The sequence below is a fragment of the Equus przewalskii genome, chromosome 17 (genome assembly GCF_037783145.1).
Source record: "Equus przewalskii isolate Varuska chromosome 17, EquPr2, whole genome shotgun sequence".
In the NCBI taxonomy this organism is placed as follows: Eukaryota; Metazoa; Chordata; class Mammalia; order Perissodactyla; family Equidae; genus Equus; species Equus przewalskii.
In genome coordinates this window covers 66855934-66875056 of record NC_091847.1, presented here as the reverse complement: position 1 = coordinate 66875056, position 19123 = coordinate 66855934, and the positions used below count along the sequence as shown (strand labels likewise).

The 19123-nt window shown below is 40.5% G+C and overlaps 1 protein-coding gene across 3 annotated transcripts in view; it reads right to left on the bottom strand.

The window, feature by feature from the left end:
• Positions 1-187: 187 nt before the first annotated feature.
• GLS (glutaminase) overlaps positions 188-19123 on the bottom strand; it is an 80175-nt gene continuing 61239 nt past the window's right edge. For all 3 annotated transcript variants that reach the window (XM_070580468.1, XM_008516545.2, XM_070580470.1), the window contains 4 exons: positions 6898-6959; positions 5679-5755; positions 5529-5592; positions 188-2864 (listed from right to left, as the gene is read on the bottom strand). In XM_070580468.1, coding sequence (XP_070436569.1) covers positions 2708-2864; positions 5529-5592; positions 5679-5755; positions 6898-6959 — 360 coding nt within the window. In that variant the 3' untranslated portion in view covers positions 188-2707. The remainder of the gene's footprint in view (positions 2865-5528; positions 5593-5678; positions 5756-6897; positions 6960-19123) is intronic.

Here is a 19123-nt window from a genome sequence, read left to right as displayed (position 1 = left end):
AGGATGAAGGATTCTTACCTTAATCACGAGGGTAACCCCACCTGACACCTTGCATAGGCCCTGTCTCATAGTAGGCATTAGAAATGGATGTGGACCAACTAGACAGTCTCTATGCTCAACAGAGTTCCTAACCCAGTGATGTAGGAGCAAACCTTGTTTGCAAAAAAAAAAAATTCATTTTTCACAGTTTTTTTTGATACATGTATTTATTACACTGTAAAAAGCAACACTACCTGATTTCATTTAAAATAAGTATTTCCCAATTTCAGAATACTTACAACTTATAATTTTAAGATTAGATTCACTTTGGGAGGTTCTGGAAGCAAATACATTCATAGCCATATAATCCCCAGGAAGAATCTAAATCCAACGTCAGGTCATTCAGTCCCTGCCAGACAAGAGCATCAAATGGTTGATAGCTGATCCAGCTCGCAGCTAAAGGGCAGTGCGGGCAGCAGTGGGGACAGCACAGAACTGAGACCAGCAGAAACAACAATGTAGACAAAGCTTTAAATAACATGACCATATAGAGCTCGCATGATACAGAAAAAGCACATGTAATCCTCAAGCCAAAACAATAAGATCTTTGGAGTGTACTGGGGGCAGCAGTTAACAGCACAGTCAAAAGCATGGAAACCAAATGCACTCATTATTACCAGCCAACAGCAAACGGCCAGAGCAGGAACTGGCGTATAGTCATAAATAACCTCATGGATAAATAAGGACACATTTTACTAAACCACAAAGATTTTCCAAAATAGTTCTGATCTGAGAAAAGATGAAAACTCTCTTTGTTCCCAAATAATAGTTAGAACCTTAGAACCTCTTTTTATTAGAGAAAAGCCTCAAAATCATTGGTAATCTTCAAGCCACACAATTGAACTGTCCTAATGTTTCCTTTTAATCATACAAAGCAAGCTGCTATTTGATCAGTTATTTCAACTGATTTCAATTAAAGAGTGTCTACCCCATAATATCTTTGGGGATAATGCTGTTCTTCTGCAGCATTTTGCAAATACTACCTGTCTACATGACTTGATGGACTGATCCACGGGGCAGGGACACGGCAGCAGGGCTGCTCGCCAAGCCACCATAATCCCCACAGAAAGACACACCTGAGAAAGGCTTTGTGCCTGATACAGATCAGTTAAGGAACACTGGCCATGGTTCCACCAGAGGAGGCAGAGGGTGCTGGCTGAAGCCATTGACTTAGATTGGAAGCAAAAATCAGAACACTTGGCGGCTGCTAGGGTGGGCCAGGGGCCATCAGGCATGATACGGCTTGGAAGAAGCAGTGTGTGCTTACAGAAAAGAAAAAAAGGAATTTGCTATATTAATGTAACACCTAGCATTTGTGTAGTGGAGGACTCTGCTCATTCCACTAAACACAGCTTCAAAGAAGTCCATTTGTGTGTGTGTGTGTGTATGTGTGTGTGTGTGCGCGCGCACGCTTAATATCAGAAGTCCTCATTAACTCCCCTTTACCTTGGAGGTATGATAGGATAAAGTATACGTGCAGTTCCTCCCCAAGACAAATGATGGGTCTCGATTTAAAGTGAAATGGCCTTTTCTTATTATTAAACTATAAAGCCACCAAAAATTATACACTAGAGAACCGGGAGAAAACTGGAGTGATTTAGTGGTCCCCCAAATAGAACAAATAGCTTGAGGCAGACTTTTAATGCCAGATTTAAAAACAAAGATTATTTGTAGCAGTTCCCAACTTTGGTAGCTTAGAGCACTTCTGAATTTATCTTTATCTTTAACCTGGAAGCTGAAAAATATCCTCTTAAAGAGCTGCAGTAGCACATGCCTTCCTTTTTTAGGCTGATGAATTCGACTGCTTTGTACTCAGGAATTTGTCTCTGGTTCATCTTCTGTAGACGTACAGCATAGTTGTAGCTCAGAGGCCAGAAACATGAGGCATTTTCTGACTTCTTGTGGAGAACATGAAAACTGCATAGTATGCCAGCACCCCCTTTCCCAGCTAAAGGAGAGGGGCAAATAGCTAAATGTCTGGGAAGAGAGGCTGGGCAAAGGGGATATAGAAAAAGGAAAGTTTTTCAAAAGTATTATAACTACATTCACACTTATGTTTTGGTCACCAAATGTATCTTAAACAGATTCCCTGATAAAGTCTAATCAGAATTGGTCTATTCTACTGACAGCTGTTAACTATTATAATTTTTAAAGAGTCACCTCATGAAGCTAGAGTGTGGGAGACATATTCAACACACAAGCATATACTTGTTCAAACACTCAAACTAAATCTCTATTTGAAGTCATGAAAATCACACTATTTTGCTTCTAAAGACAGCCTTGACCCATTTGGACTGACTGCACAACAGAGCTTAATTTATAAATGCATATCAGCAGACCACCACTATAAAGTGAAAATTCACAGAACGCACAAAAATAAGTGATGAAGATCACACAGTTAAGCTAGCATTGGTAACTATTCTTGTACATCAAGTTATACAATGCACGAGGTAAATATTGCTCACATTATGGAGGGAGATTGTTTTATTTCTATTTTTTCCCAAAGAGATCAGATTTGTCCTGTGCCTACAATGAAGAAAACTCCAGTAACACTGAAATGACAAATGTTGTAAAATATACATCACTACCAGATAGAAATACACACGTTCTTCATAATCATTTTCCACAATTAAATAGGTAAGTGATTTAAATCTTGGGATTAAGACCGTTATAACAATCCATCGAGATTCTTATGGACGGTTTGATTTTCCTTCCCATTGTCGGAGTCTCCTTGAGGCGTGTACTGGACTTGGTACTCCTGGAGGATTTTAAATACATCATGGTGCCCGAAGTGCAGTGCTTCGTCCATGGGAGTGTTATTCCACCTAAGCAAGCGCACAGTGTGGACCGGGTTGTTAGGTAATGTTGTACAAAGTTGATAATCCAGCATTCTTAGATTCTAAATGCAGGTTAAGGGGCCAATCAAATTTAGCCATTTTAGCAATATTATTTGAAGAAATGCAGAAAGGGATTTATAATTCAAAAGTGGTCTCAGAGACAACTTGGGATATGGGAAGGAAGAGAAAAATATCTTCTACAAAAGATCTTGTTTCCATATCTAAGTGCTTATGGAGGGGAAGTTCTAGTGGTGACAGATACGATAGACTCCTCTAGCATTCCTGAATTTTAACTTCACGCAAAGCCCAAAGGATCTCTCTTTAAATAAAATGAAGAAAGTTCAGGTATATAACATCCATCACCCTGGCCTTTGATAGAAAATTTGTGTTCCTGTCAATTCAAAATCATAATAAATCTCAGAAGTCTGGAAATAACCCCGACCTCATTAGGGCTCAAACACACATGGGAGGAGCAAGATCGGCCCAGAGGAACTGACTTTCTCATCATCTCAGGTAAGGATGGGAATCCAGGGGCTCCTGGGACCACTACACAACTAGAAGAATAACAACCCTTTCGTTCTCATGCTAAGCGTGTTTCTGGGGCTGTACTATTTAGAGCCATACAGATGAACACTGAAGAGAAGAAACGAGTTGCCGGCAGTGGTTAATCAGCTGACTAGGCTTTTGTAAGAGGAAACAGCACTGTGAACTTCACAGCCCAGTGAATGACAGAGTATGATGACGGGTCCCCGACACTTCATCAACCATGGAGCCTCTCCCATCCTCTCTCTGTACGCATGTCACTTCACGTCTCCGTGGCTGCCAGGCTCCTGGACTCCATTTTTTCATGTGCCACTCTCACCACCTCCTGGTTTTCCATCTTTCCCTTTCCTTCTTTCCTCTCCATCTCTGTCCCTAACCTTTTACCTTCTTAATGTGGGGTCACGATGTGGAACTGAAAGGTTTTTAAAAGCAGTGTCACTTGAAAAATGTTTTTGGATAAAGTTTAGCAGCCTGTTCTTAATTTTTAAAATCAGGTAAGTAACACTTTACATATATCTTTGTGTTTCTCAAAAAACAGCTGAATTAAGTTGCCTTTTTTTTGTATCGGCCTTCGTTAATTCAGGCAGGCAGTGGCCCTAAGTCGGGAGGTGGAGGGACTTTTCTCTCTTTTTCTACAGCATGTAACTATCTGTCTCTTTGGAAAATTGAATGTTAACTGCACGCTACTTTTTCTACAACTCTCCTTCCATAAAATAATGCAAAATATCAACTTTAAAGAATACACTAAATTCACTCAAACCTATTTTACAATTTGAGGTGACACTGATTCTAAGAAACGGAGCAAAGAATTGCCTAGGTTTAGTTTACACTCTGAAATAGTTGAATGCCCAGTTACCAAGTTAGTTACTTAGCTTAACTTTTGCCTATCAGATGGGTACTTCTGCTTCCACATTCCTAGAGGCCAGTTTAGGGCAAAAAACAAAACAAAACATTTCAATCCTTAAATATACAAAGCACAGTCAATATTTCTGGCATGTGGTAGTGTTTTAGTTGGGATTACACACACAGGGATGGGGGGAACGATGCTCTTCAGTTTATTGCTCTAGAAAGAGCTAGTATGGGCATTGCATTTGGAGGAAAAAAGGGAGGACTGTCACTCTACCATGAGGTTTTAGAATACTGCCAATAAAGGTCATTTTAATCATGATGCTTTTGAACATCTGTAAGAATAAAGTTGGATAACCAAAGTGTTATCACAGTGACAAAACTGCTAACAGTTTACAGACACCGACAACATAACCTGTCTGCATTTCTTGCAGGCTGATCTAATAAAACCCAAACCTGTAACTTAGAAAAAGAGTAAAACCTTACTGAACGAGAAGTATCTAATAGCTAGAGGATAATCACTTTGCTCCAACTTACTTAATACAGGCCTCAAATAGACAATCCAAACTCCTCATCATACATATCAAACCTCTCAATCAAGTATCTTTTCCTTCCATTCTTCTAAAGCTTTATTTCTGATTGACAGTTTTCCTTGTGGACCCGAAGGAGAGGCCAGGAGCAGAGTATGTTCCAGGCCGACTTCTCCCACTGGGGATAGAGTGCCCTTCTCTTCCCGCTGTGCCTTCAAGTCTTGTCTCTTCCCCAAAGCACTGACTAAAACTCAGCTTCCACGAAGCCTTCTAAAACTGACTCCACCCAAATCCAGAAATTTCAACAAACTCCAATATATTTATTTTGGAGTTCTGTAACACTAATTTTCTTACCAGTTTTAAAATGCTTCTCTAAATGTTTATCTTGTCTACCCTGTGTAAAAAGCCTCCTAAGGACAAAATTCCTATTTTCTCTTTCCAAACACAAAGAATTGTTTTCTTCATACTGTGTATTGACTAACCTTCAGACTAACCTGAGAAATTCTACATGAGAGACCATTCTTAGATAAGAAACAAGATATGGGAGAGAGAATGATCTCCCTAGCAGAAATAAGGTTTTGTGTGTCGCCTTTATAAGACATCATAGCAAGTTCAGGAGTGTCTCCAACATACATGGAATGGATTTGAACAGGCCATCACTTGAATATGATAGCCCTGTGTAATAAAATACCGACCTCCCAATTACATGTTAGAAGGTAACACTCATGCTCACCTGTCTTTCGGGAAAGGATTTACTTTGCAGGCTTCCAGCAAAAATTTAACAACTTCAACATGACCTATATCCAAAACAAAACAAGCAGATTTTAGTATTGATTAGAAATTAGTCTGGGGAAAAAAAAAAGATGAGTGGTGTATATATTACCCTCTGCGGCAGCTACGTGGAGTGCTGTTCTAGAATCATAGTCTCGCTGTTCCATATCCATGGCTGACAAAGCAAATCTGAAAATTTGTAAGCATAGCTATTCGTTATATGCAAAGTTTAATTCACACTTGTAACAGTTACTCCATCAGTCCAATCTAAGGTCCTATGAGACAGGGGCCATCCTTCCACCAGGCTCACTCATGGAAACTTGACTCTCAGTTCACCCGCCACAGGCGTCCCAGATAAATGCCATTCACCTCTCTTCCTGAGCTTGGCCCTTTGGGTAAGAGGAGACGTTCACCATCTCTCACAGAATTAAGCTTCATTACATTTTGTTCAAAATTCAAGAAGAGTGGCACAACTATACCAAAATTTGTGCCTCAGAAGGGCAAGAAACTGATATCTATCCTACAGTTAAATATTTTCACTAAGACCTCCATTGTTTAATATTTTACAGTCTACAGTTTACAAGTACTAATCAGACTTTGTGTTAAAAAATGTTTTAAAAGTGCACATTTTTAAATTGAGATATGATGGACATATAACACTGTAAGTTTAAGATGTACAAGGTGTTGATTTAATACATTTGTGTATTGCAATAGGATCACCAGTGTTAGCTAACATCTCTATCACATTGCAGAATTATCATTTCTTTTTTTGTGGTGAGAACAATTAAGATCTAGTCTCTTAGCCACTTTGAAGTTTATAATACAGTATCGTTGATGCAAGTTCTAAGCAGACTTTAAAACAGGTGGAAATTAAGCACAGACATTTTTCCACCTTAAAGTTCAGCTGCAACTATACAAGAGACCTTCTGTTAAGAATACAGCACTATGTGGCCTTTCTAACCCTGGTGATCTGCAGAATGCCAAATGCCCCTATTTGCCTGCTCCCGTTACCTCCAAAGATGGGGAGTGGAGGGTAGATGGGGACTGAGAAGGCATTGCTCAATTCCAGTAAAACACTAATACTCATCAGCTAGACTAGCAGGAAGTTACCACTTGAGAAAACAGACGTCTGGGCTTTCATAGGAGGTAGAAAAGGACCAGACTGCATGGCAAGCCTAACGCGCTGGCAGTGGGGATTTAATAGAAATTTGCTTGGGTCATTTTTATTAGAGGGAAATGGAAATGAGACTTTAGCCTTAAAATGGCTGTTTGCCCAGAAGCAACTTCATAAACATCTGCAAACCAAATGCTCATCCACCCTGTTAACCTACCTTCGAAGTGCAGACACATCTCCAGTGTACGCAGCAAACAAAAGGTTTATCACTGACTTTACCTGTGAAGAAAAGAAAGTTCAGGCATCTGCAGGGGAAAATAAATACATAGAATGTACAACTGTCAGCAGTAAGTGCTTTCCATGTGCTTTGAATACTTCAGCTGGGTCACACACAAAAGTTATCACAAGTACACTTCCGTAACCAAAGAGAATGCACGTGTGTAATAATTCTTTTTTAATAGAGGATTATGAGAGAAAATTCAATAATAAAGATAGGACACATAAGGGAAGGAATGGAGTGATGATATCAACTGGCACGAAAGAATGGAAACTTGTGACCTGTGAAACACACAGTGGGGGCAGCTGAGAATTGTTTATGACCTTTCTCATTTGGCATGTCTCAGCTCTGCAAGCTGACTTGTATGCTGGTGAAACTCACAGTACATCATTCTTAAAAACTAAAATCACGCTATTTAAATGTCTAATCCCTGCCAGCAATCACTGTCCTCAGCAATCACCAATCACTGGCTTCTCTGGAAATCTTAAGAGACAACATTCAGTATTAATCATCTTAAACTTAAGAATAGGACTATATTTCACCGGGAAGAGAGTCTTCAGTTCAATGCTCAGGCAGTACAATTTGGGGCATTCTTAGAGCCGAAGACACTGCCCCTGCTCAGAAGCTGGGGAAACTCCCCAAGTATTGAGTCACTGCTGTCAAATGCTCCAAGACTTCAAAGTGTGTCTTCTTTTGACAATTAGCCACTTTCTTATCCTTATAATTAAAGATAAGGCTACTTACACTAAAGGCCATGGGATTTTGGTCTGTTTTCATAAAGACTTCATCCAACCCTTTTTTTTGAGAAACTGAACTATTGATCATACACTGCTTGTAAATAATCCATAAGTCCCCACTTTTGTCTCATACTTTGCAACTTCAGCTTTCACATTGATGATCCAACTGATTTGGACTCAATAGTAGAAAACAGAAGTTTCAGTGGAGGGATGGAGAGTAAGGAACCCAGCTATCCAGGAACAAAGCCACAGCCCTGTTTGCTGTGCTTTCAAGATCTTAAACTGGACGTTCCCCCTTTCCACTGTGGCTTCCCGTTTCCACACCTGTGAACTTTTAAATTGAACTGGAATTAACAGTTGCATTCAGTATTTTCAAAATGTGGTCGGCAAAAAATAGTCCACAAATGCTCCATGAAAAAAAGTGTCCTGTGGTCAGATATGTTCTTAAAATACTAAATTCCCTTCTTGGAGGTTCATGAGCATACGAAAGGCTCTGTAAAGTTCTGCAGTACAGGAACCTGTCCCTGTCTAACCAGCTGAGCACACCCCCAAAATCTTACTACTCCTTACTATTATTGTTGATGTCACTGCAGAAAACCTTACTCATTCCTTCAGCCCATTAGCTTCCCTTCCAGCTACCCTTTGCTGCTCCTAGCCAGCATATACCCTGTTGTCAATCTCCTGCTAACCCTAAGGTCAGAACAGTCTTCTCTAGTGAGGGGGTGGGGGTAAACTTAACAGAATCACCCAGAATGTTCTAAAAGTATATATAAGCCTCTCTTCCCCCATTTCTAGTCATCCTATTCCCACACCTCAATTTGATACATTTTAAGGAAAACAGTTTTTTGAAAAAGGTCTCCAGGTGATTTTGTATGCACTCTTCTGGGTTACGAACCATTGTTCCAGGTGCCCTTAACTTCTTTCCTTTTTATTTGGATCAGTCTGGAATCCTCAATTCCTCTTGTGCTCTTGGGTCCATAGGAAAACACTGATGGACTGTTACAAATTATTCTCTGTATTTCCAAATGGTCTCTCATCACTGTTCAACAATTTTTTTTCTTACTGGTTCCCTTTCACACTTTCTTCAGGCCTTGTCACCTAAAACAGCTGACTCTGACCACAACTTTACTAAGAAACAAACTCTTCTCACCTTTCTCTCCTCTCTTATGCAAAATTCCTGCTTCTAAAACCTATTTTCTCTTCCTTCTCTCCAAGCCTCAGAACAAAAAGTATCTATCCTTCCTCATTTCTGAGAGTAACTTCTCCACCTGTTCCTTCAAACACCTATCCTCCAGATCCTCTTTGTTTCCAGCACCTTCAACGTTTCCTCCTTCACAGGTTCCCTTATCCTGCCTTAATACAGACACACTTCATCCTATTTTGAACAACCAACATGTAACCCTATGTTACCCCCTTTCAGTGCATATTTTCTGAAAGTAGCTCATATTTTTAATTCCCTGCAGATTACCTTCACACCCACTGTTCTCTCTAAATAGCATCCTCAAAAGCTCCAGCAGCCTTGCTAAGCCCTGATTCTTTCTGATCTCTCCAACATGCTCTATGCCCTCACTCGTTTTCCATCATGCTGCATTACCTGCATCTTCCTCCCATTTGGTGCTTGGCAGAGTCATTTTTACTTTCCACTGCATAATAATACTCCAAAGGCAGTCTCCAGCCTTCCTGTTTTGCAACATAATTTCCCTCAAAGGTTGCATACATTCCTCTGTGCAGAATGACTTCCCAATGTACAACTTTAATCTAAATCTTTGTTCCTAAACGCTAACTCTGCAGCTCCACTTGCTTGTCATGCTGTCGTTTCAAACTCAAAAGTAGCAAATCTCTCAGCAGCCCTGATGATGCCCCACTGGGCTCCAAAGTTCATATCCATCTGCCTACTTGGCATTGCCTCTAGGATGTTTAATTGGCATCTCAGACTCATCGTACCCAAAGTAGAACTTGATTTCCACTGCCTTCCTGCACCCCCAGTTTGCACCTCTTCCAGTCTCCTTCATTTGGAGATGACACTACTGTTCATCCAGTTGCTCAGGCCAAAAACGGAGTCGTCATCCAGGGCTGCTGCATTGGATTGCACAGGTCGAGTCCTCTCCACAAGGATGCCTGGCCAAGTCGGGGTACCTAGCCTATGCTCCTCTCCTCTCACCCGGCGGTGGTGTCCAGCACTCAGGTCCATCTGATGGGAGGAAGGGAGCCTTCTTCACACAAACGTGCTGAGAGGGTCTGCTTATGCCAAGAGGCAGAATTAGCTTTTTCTAATTCACACAAACCCACCATATAGACCCTGGGGGGGTATTCCTTGATTCTATTTCTCTCTCAACCACATCTAGCTCACCAACAAATCCTCTACCCCAAAACAGATTTGGAATCCCACCACTTCTCACTACCTCCATGACTATGGCCCTTGGCTCTGAGACACTGCCTTCTCTCACCTGGAGGCCTCCACAGCCTCCTAACTATTCCTCTTGTTCAACTCTGCTGCTATAGGGATCTTCTGAAAACACAGACCGTGGCTCGCCCATCATACCTAGAATAAACTTCAAACTCTTTACCATGGCTTTGGGACACTAACTGCTCTTCTCCCTGGTTACATGTGCGTCTCATTCCCTGCCACTCTGCCCCTCGCAGCTCCACTCCAGCCGGATGGCCTCCTTGCTGGTCTTCGGGCACTCAGGGCCTCCGCGTGCTGTGCTGCTGCCAGAGAAGCTCCTTTCCAGGGAGTGAAGAGGCTCCCTCTCACCTCAGTCAGGCCTCTGCTCAAACAGGATCTCACAGACTAGAAAACACTGCCCTCGTTTTCATCACTCCTTATCTCTTATCTCGTTTTTTCTCTTCAGAGCACTTATCATTATCTGACACCATATATACAGACAGACAGATAGATACATACACACTTGTTTCTTGTCTCTTTCCCCCATTAAATGTAAGCTCCATGTGGTCACAGGCCTCATCTTTTCTCTTCCCCACTAGAACCCCAGTGACTACCACACATCCTAAGTGCTTATTAAATGTGTTGACTCAAATCACGTTACACACAAACATATAATGTTGTATGCCAATTATATCTCAATAAAAAGAAATGTGTTGACTGACTAAATGAACGTTGTCTTCCAAAGCATCAAATACTCAATTTGTTACTACTATTTGGGGATTAAATCGTCATCATTATTAATTCTCCTACCTCCCTCAACTTTTACATCTGCAAATATCATCACCAAATTTATTCAACCCTCCTAACTGGTGCCTCTGCTTCCAGTCCTCCTTCCACCCTCCAAAACTTTTCCTCACACTTCTAATCATTTTCTCAAAACACTGCTCTGATCAGTACAGGTTTCTCAGCAAGGGAGTGTCAAAAGACCCCACAGATATTCCTGATAAAATCTAAATTCTTTAGCCTTTCATTTAAGATTCTTCAGTCTGCCTAATTTATTTTTCTCTCTCAACCTCAACAGAGCAAAACTGGTCTTACTTACTGGCCTTGTTTTTGTTTTCTCTGTGCTCCCTTCTCTCCTTTGGGGAAGAGCTAGATTCCTATCAAAGCCTCCCCTTCCCTCAGTGGCTAGCCTGAAAGCCTTTGAAAGCCCCTCCCTCCACTCTCCCCAGGCATCCTGTCCAGCATTCCTTATCCACGTGGCTGCTGCCAGTTGCACAACTAGTGCTTTGCCACAGCATGTGCCAAGGACTCAGCGATTAGAAAGGTTCTCTCCCACTAGAACCCCGAATGTACCTGCTGCGCCTAGGAAGCCACTGAAACCATCTTTTCTCCATCCGTTTCTCACTGCCATCTTATTCTTAAGCCCTCTTCTGTGAGCTCTGCTCCAATCTCTTAAGTCAGAAGTCCTCTCTTTCCCCTACCTTTGCCTCACTGTGGCACTATTATACATGGTATAGTTACTTGTGTATTTTATCTCCCTCACTACTCAAGGGAAATCCAGAATTCTGATGTGCACACCATTCATATAGTAACTACCCATAGTTCTTATTCTTTAAAGTATATTAGTCTTAAGCGATACATCCTTGACCTATTTCAGTGACTGCGTGCATGAACTACGTCCCTTTTTAAAATTCTGAATTTAGACTAGTTTGAAGCTAGTCTGAAGAGATATTATATATAGTGTGTGTCACTTAGTCACTTAATTCAATATTTCCAAAGTTCTCAAAGGACATTTCTTATTTAAAAGGCCCAAGAAAGACGGGTTTTAGAATAAAAGCAGTTTATTCAGAGTATACTAATACTTTGTTCACAAGCATGCTTCAGCTCAGAAAGATAAATATAAAATGAGAATAAATTTAAAAACTTTAATGTAGAAAAGCTTTGTGAGTAATTGGGGGTAAAATATTAGCTTACCTTAAAAAAAATTATTAAAGAATAACATGGAAGCTAGGTATTCTTCTCATGAAAATGAAAGGCTAGCTGCTGGGCTGAATTTAGTCCAAATCAGAAGATAGGAGCTAGACTGCAAAATGAGTGTCATTCACTCCAAGACAGAAAAACGCTAGGAGGCAGCACACACACAGGTACCAATTAAAATTAAAACCACAAATGCCTCTTTACTCTAGCCACCTATATTTTTAAGGTCCGCATAAATCAAGAAACCACTTATGGGTAGAATGCCAAGAGAGAAGATGGAATGGTTTGACAGTTTTGAGACAGCAGAGGGAGTGTTACTTCATTAAGGGACAGTCCACTTCCTGGTCTGTGAAAGAGTTCCACAAACACTTCCAACTGAACTGACACAAATTCCGGAATGACTACCAGGGCAAACCAAACTGAAGGAGGAGGCTGCCCCTATCAGATGACTCCTCCACCAACTCCAAGCCGCATCTTGCAAAGGCTGTAGGTGTGCTAACCGTGAATCAAGGCTCATTCCCCCACCTCCCCAACAGATACTTATGTTAATTTTAAAATACTAGTCGAGAAGGCCAAGGTCCAGAAAACAAGGAGTTAACAGAAACTGCCAGAGGCATGGAACCTGTGTTTTGATGAATCATTCCTCAGGACAGAAAAACAGAGCATACACACCAGAACAGGAGCCTATATAAATTAAGGGCTCTGATGTTTAATGCATGCCTCCTCATAGAAAAGAGAAACTTCACTTGGGCAGGCAGGCACCAAAAGTTTATAAATTAAATGTTAACAGTTTTCCTTTCACACTGCAGATTTTCCATACCACTACATTTTCCTTATCGCATCTCTTTGTCAGAACCTGCCAGAACCAGACAACCCTATCTTAGTTTATTTGTACCAAGTCATGACAACAGGAGGACAAAAATGTTACAGTTCACATGAGTTCATTTAACACTGGCATGCTTGGCCTATCAAAATCTCACTTTTTTCCAAAACAGCTAGAAGCAGGTGGAGATTCTATCAATTTTACAAGTCTAAAATATGACATTCCTAGCCCTCCAATCCCATCATTCTCCTGTTCATCTGGAGATTTTGAGCCTGTTTAAAACCTGAATTGTGTGACTTTTGTCTCCTACTCCCAAATGCCCTAATTCTATATACAAGTAGCACTTATTAGAATTACATTTTTTATCACTTTGTATTTATATAGTGAGTGACCTGGAAAACTCAACATTTTAGAAAGTTATAGTTGTTTTTAAACATCTCTGACAGGCTGATTGTAAAATGGATAGGTATGTTTTATTGATTACTATCACTGAGGTTAAGGGCCTTGGCTCAAGGTCATTACATATGAATTAGTCATGTAGCTGGGATACATTCCCAATTCTGTACAACTAGACCATGATGACGCGAGTCCTTAATAGATCTCAGATTGTAATCCAAAGGATAGAAGGAAACCAAACGATTAAATAGCAATTTAGCTGTAATCCATGAAGGTCATGTGCTAAATATCAGAAGGAAGGAAGGGAGGCTGGGAGGGAAGGAGCAGAGAAGGGAGAGGAGGAGAAAGACAAAGAGGGAGGGGGCGGACAGGGGAGGGAAGATTGACTCACTGGCTTTACACTTTACTCAAAGTATTTTATTTCCAACTCTATCACCAGCTGCAAAACTGTGGTCTCCCTTGTTTTTTATCATTAGTTTCTGCCTTAATACAAAGACTAATTCAGCCCTTTTGGAAAGGTTTTAATGGAAAAAAAACGCAGGCAACTGAAAAAGCATCCTTCTGTTCCTACCACCTCCAGTCTGACATGAGCTGCTCTCTTGTTTCCAGCTCACGGAGTATCTGTGGCTGTGGAATGGATACTCCTCTTCATCTGCTAAATAAACCATCATCACTCCAGATCCAATTTTGTTTTAAAAGCTTCAATCCAACTTGGCCTTTTACAGCCTTTAAATGAATAGAAGTTTTCAGCCTTCCTTCATAATGTTTTTCTTAAGTTCAGGTTAAAAAATACAAACCCATTATAGTATAGCTAAAGAAAAATTTAAGTTGCCAGCAAATGTAAATTGATCGCTTGCCAACAAAGGTAGAAATATAAACCTGTTCAATGTGTATGTGATCAAAGATATTTCCTCTTTCCCTCACTACTGAGCTTATTTAATATTTGTATGGCTAGGTAAAACAAAATTATAGTACATTTATGATTAGACAGCCTAAGATGAGTATAAGGCCACATGTTCCTAAGCTTTCCAGTGACTTATTCAGACTCAATTATTAATATACTATATATAGACAAAACTAATCCAAACTGACATGATCAGAGGATTAGAGAAAATCGTTTATGGGAATAACAGTACAGCAATTTCACGACCACGTTTCCAAATTTTTACGCAAATGCAGGATGTTCTCATATAGTAATTCTAATAGAGAGGAATAAATCAAACAGTAAATTTTACTCTAAAGGAGAGGTCATGCGTCACTTAATGATGGGGATGTGTTTCTGAGAAATGCGTCATTAGGTGATTTCATTGTTGTGTGAACATCACAGTGTACTCACACAAAGCTAGATGGTACAGCCTGCTAAACACCTAGGCTCTATGGTACTAATCTTATAGGACACTGTGGTATATATGGTCTGTCGTCGACCAAATGTTACGTAGTCCGGACTGTATAGAAATTTCACTCACAAAATACAGCTTCAACGGCAGCTCCAGACATGGCATTCCACTCTTGATTAGCTAAGTAATAAACTCCCTTAAGCACACCATTTTCAAAATTTCTCAATGAAGAGATTAATCTGAAATAACTTTACTTATTCTTAAACTAGAAAGTCATAATTATATCAAAGAAATCTGACAACCCATCAAAACAAAAAAATTAGGATTATATATTATTTACAACAAAATAGCTAATATGAAGCACCTAACTCTCCCTGGGCTAAGTGTTTTAAGTATTATTATCCCTGCTGCTATTATTCAAATAGGAAACTGAAGGCTAGCACATTTAAATAAACTCGAGCAAGGTAATAATGCTGGTAAGTGGCAGAGGACTGAAGCCCAGTCTGCCTGACTCCAGGGTCAGAGCTCATTGTCAACCACTACTCGCTATCTACTGGGCCTCCTGGGCCAAGAGATTTCCTAACAAAACCTGAGATGAGAGTTCCCCACCAATACAAAACCAAGACTAAAATATGCTGTGATGGGAAATCAGGAAATAGCAACTAAGAAACAACTTATAAGGAAATCAGAGATACTAATTTTCTATTGAGGTGCTAACCAAATTTTTTAATTGAAGAGAAAATAACGAAACAAATCACTCAATTTGGCATATCAATGCCACAAAAGGAAAAATGTTAAAGATATCTTCATTCTTTGCATTTAAGTCTCTAAAAATGAAATGTGAGTTTTGAGTTAATGTGAATAGAGCAAATAGGACTGCTACAGCATTGGCAGCCAATAAACAACTTATCTCAGTGGCTCATATTATTCCGGTAAATGCCAAATGAATGGTCTAAAAAGATACCAATAGGCTCATAAGCAACCCTCCTTTTAGCTCCAAGTACAAAAGTAGCTAACAGTCTATCTTTGTGTGGTCTGACAAACAGCACTCCTAATTAGGAGGTAAGCAGCAAGTAGGAGAAAAACAGAAATGAGCAAAGGCAACCATTCCTCTGAAGAACAAAAGTGCACCTTCCGTGTGGCAGTACAAATACCTAAGAGGACAAATATCTAAGTATTTGTACAAATACTAAGACCACTAAGAGTATTTGTACTGCACTGACAACCATCAAACTCTCATAGTCACTGTCTTCTGGTTCTCCTCCTCTCTTTCATGAACAAAGTATTTGTGAACTCTATGAAGATTAGTTACCGCTACATTAGTGTGTACAGATAGAGGACAAGGTGCAACACTTCTGGCATGATCAAATGTCATGTTTATTCACAATTATTATTAACGAAAACAACAAGTCGTAAGCAACTAAAACACAAACATAAAACCCAAAAGAGTCAAAGAAACTAGGAGCAAAGAAGAAGAAGACAGGAAGAGAAGAGATGGGTCACCAAATGCTTGTATATATTACTTAAAACAAAATCAGGGTCAGGGCCACTGGAGTCAAAAGATTCTTACACTGCCTGGTATAAATGAAAAATAACTATGAACAAGGTCTCTGAAAAGAGATGAGTTCTCTTTCTGCTGGGAAGCAAAAAAAGTTTTGGCAGCACTAGAGACAGAATTATGGTTTCAATTTAAAGGACCTCTCACTCCCTTGCGTGCCCTAAATACTGCTACCACAAGAAAGATGGGCACGTGTACATGAGTATTCTGCAGTGCTTCCAACCACAATACAGCCTTACTAACTGCTTTGATTTCAGAAAGAAACCCCCATTTTCATTGGTCTCCAGAGAGCCAGACTTAATTCTCCACATTCTTTAATGTTTATTTCACAGTTCTATCATGAAAAGGCCAACGTGTGCTTTATGGACAAAACACAGAACAGGCACAGTAACAATATGTTTCTCTAGAGCTATGTACTTTTCAAAGCACTTTCACAGACAGTCTAACATGATTACTATTCAAGTTATGACAACATGTTCCTCCGACATATAATACCAAAGAAGCATACAAAAGAAGCTGCTGGAGAATAGGGGGTTTTTAAGACCCTCAAAAATAAAGTGATGTCGGGGCTGGCCCCGTGGCCGAGTGGTTAAGTTCGCGCGCTCCGCTGCAGGTGGCCCGGTGTTTCGTCGGTTTGAATCCTGGGCGCGGACATGGCACTGCTCGTCAGACCACGCTGAGGCAGCGTCCCACATGCCACAACTAGAGGAACCCACAACGAAGAATACACAACTATGTACCGGGGGGCTTTGGGGAGAAAAAGGAAAAAATAAAATCTTTAAAAAAAATAAATAAATAAATAAAGTGATGTCATATTTGAAGGAAAAAAATACATATAAATAGGCAGAAAAAAAAATCAGTCCTGGGGCCGGCCTGGTGGCACAGGGGTTAAGTGCGCACGTTCCGCTTCAGCGGCCTGGGGTTCACTGGTTCAGATCCCGGGTGCGTACATCGCACCACTTGTCAGGCCATGCTGTGGCAGGCATCCTACATATAAAGTAGAGGAAGATGGGCACAGATGTTAGCTCAGGGCCAGTCTCCTCAGCAAAAAGAGGATTGGCAGCAGATGTTAGCACAGGGCTAATCTTCCTCAAAAAAACCCACAACTATATATATATATATATATAAAATGTAAAAAAAAAAATCAGTCCAGTGCCATTCTGAGGGCCTATGAGACTGCTTAACACATATCTTTAACATTTATAATTCTTATCAGTAATATTTTATTCAATCTTCCATTCAGGAGGATGGACATGGCAAAATTACACACAGAACTCACTTATTATTGTGATCTATATTAGTTGAGAATTCTTTAAGTAGAACTAAATTCTAAAAGGGAAAAACCTTAAAAGCACGTCTTCTGTGTAGGGAGGGTCTAAAGTAGATTCCAAAGCCTACTGTTAAAAGTACATTCTGGTAAATGCTCTAAACTCCCTTGCCTGATCATCTGCAGTTCCTAAACCCCAATTCAGGATGCAGCCATAGGGAGCAGATTGCCATCACTATAAATCCATGGCTACCAAGCTCAAGAGTATTCTGACATTGCCATGTCCCCCTCAGCTCTTTCCCGGACTCTTCAAGAACATTTCCTATCTGGTCTATGTCCTGAAACCCCACAGCCTCCTCCAACTCCACACTCATCCTCAACAGAAAGCCTCCTTTCACATGCTTCAGGCCAGTGGAGGCCAATGGGCAGAAACTCCCTCAAATTCCGCCCCCACCCCCCATGTCTGCAAACCCACCGACCTGCCTCTACCTCTCAACGTGCTATACTGTTGGAGAAGATGCTCTTCCTCCCACCAAACCTACTCCTCCATTTCTGCTGAGAGCTCCACCTCTTTCCAGGAACCTCACTTTATTGGCCATTTCCTCTCTCTTGCATCTATTTCAAGCTCTCCTTTACTGGACGTTTCTGTCAGCAGCCAAACCTGCTCTACTCCAGTAATTCTCTGACCTTTGTATCTCAGAGCCAATACAATTTTCTTAAAAGGAAGTTACCAATATGGGCTACCAATCTTTTATTTTCCAAGTGCAAATAATGAAAACAATCCTACTATCTACTATTATCACTTACTTGGTAAAAGGACATTTTAACACCAAAAGAAGGAAATTAAGAAAGAGATCAGATAAAAGGACACCCTTCCTCTTACTTAACACTTCTCTGCTTTGGTATAGTTGACTGCTCCAAACTTCTTGAAACACTCTTTCCTTGACTTCTGATACTACACTATGGTGAACTTCTCTTTTTTGGTCACTTTTCCCTAGTGGGAGCCCTACTACTCTATCCTACTTTTAAAATGGGAGTTCCTTTTCATTCTGCACTCTCCTGGAGCAATCTCACACACCTCCATAGCTTTGAATCCACTCTTTCCACGCTGACCACTCACACAATTGTCTCCAGTTTAGACCACTCTCCTAAGTTTTAGGGCTCTATCTGACACATTACTTACTTGGATCTCTCACAATACAGACACGTCAAACAGAAGTTAGCTTTCACACACTGCCAATTGCCTACCCATCATCCATTCCCTACCCTGTCTGTACTAACAGAATTCCTGTTTGCTAGGGGTAGTGACATGCCCAATTAAAAATACTTCCCTGGATTCCCTTGCAGCTAGTCTGGCTAGTGAGGGTCAGATGGGTTTCTGGGGGACTTCTTTTACCTGATTTAGCTATCTCTCTTTCCTTTCTTCTTCCACTTTCACCATACAAGTGAAGCTAAAGGTGGAACAGGTATCTTGTGAGTATAAAGTGACAGGCATGAGGTCTAATGCCAACACACTAAGGTTGTTCAGAGCAGAAGCATACCTTACTGATGGCACTAGTTCTGGACTGTCCAACCCCAGACTTCTTATATTAGAAAAATAACCCCGTTTGTCTAGACCACTGTTAATCAACCTCTGATATCTACAAACAGACCCTTAGTTATTAGAACCACCAAAATTAATT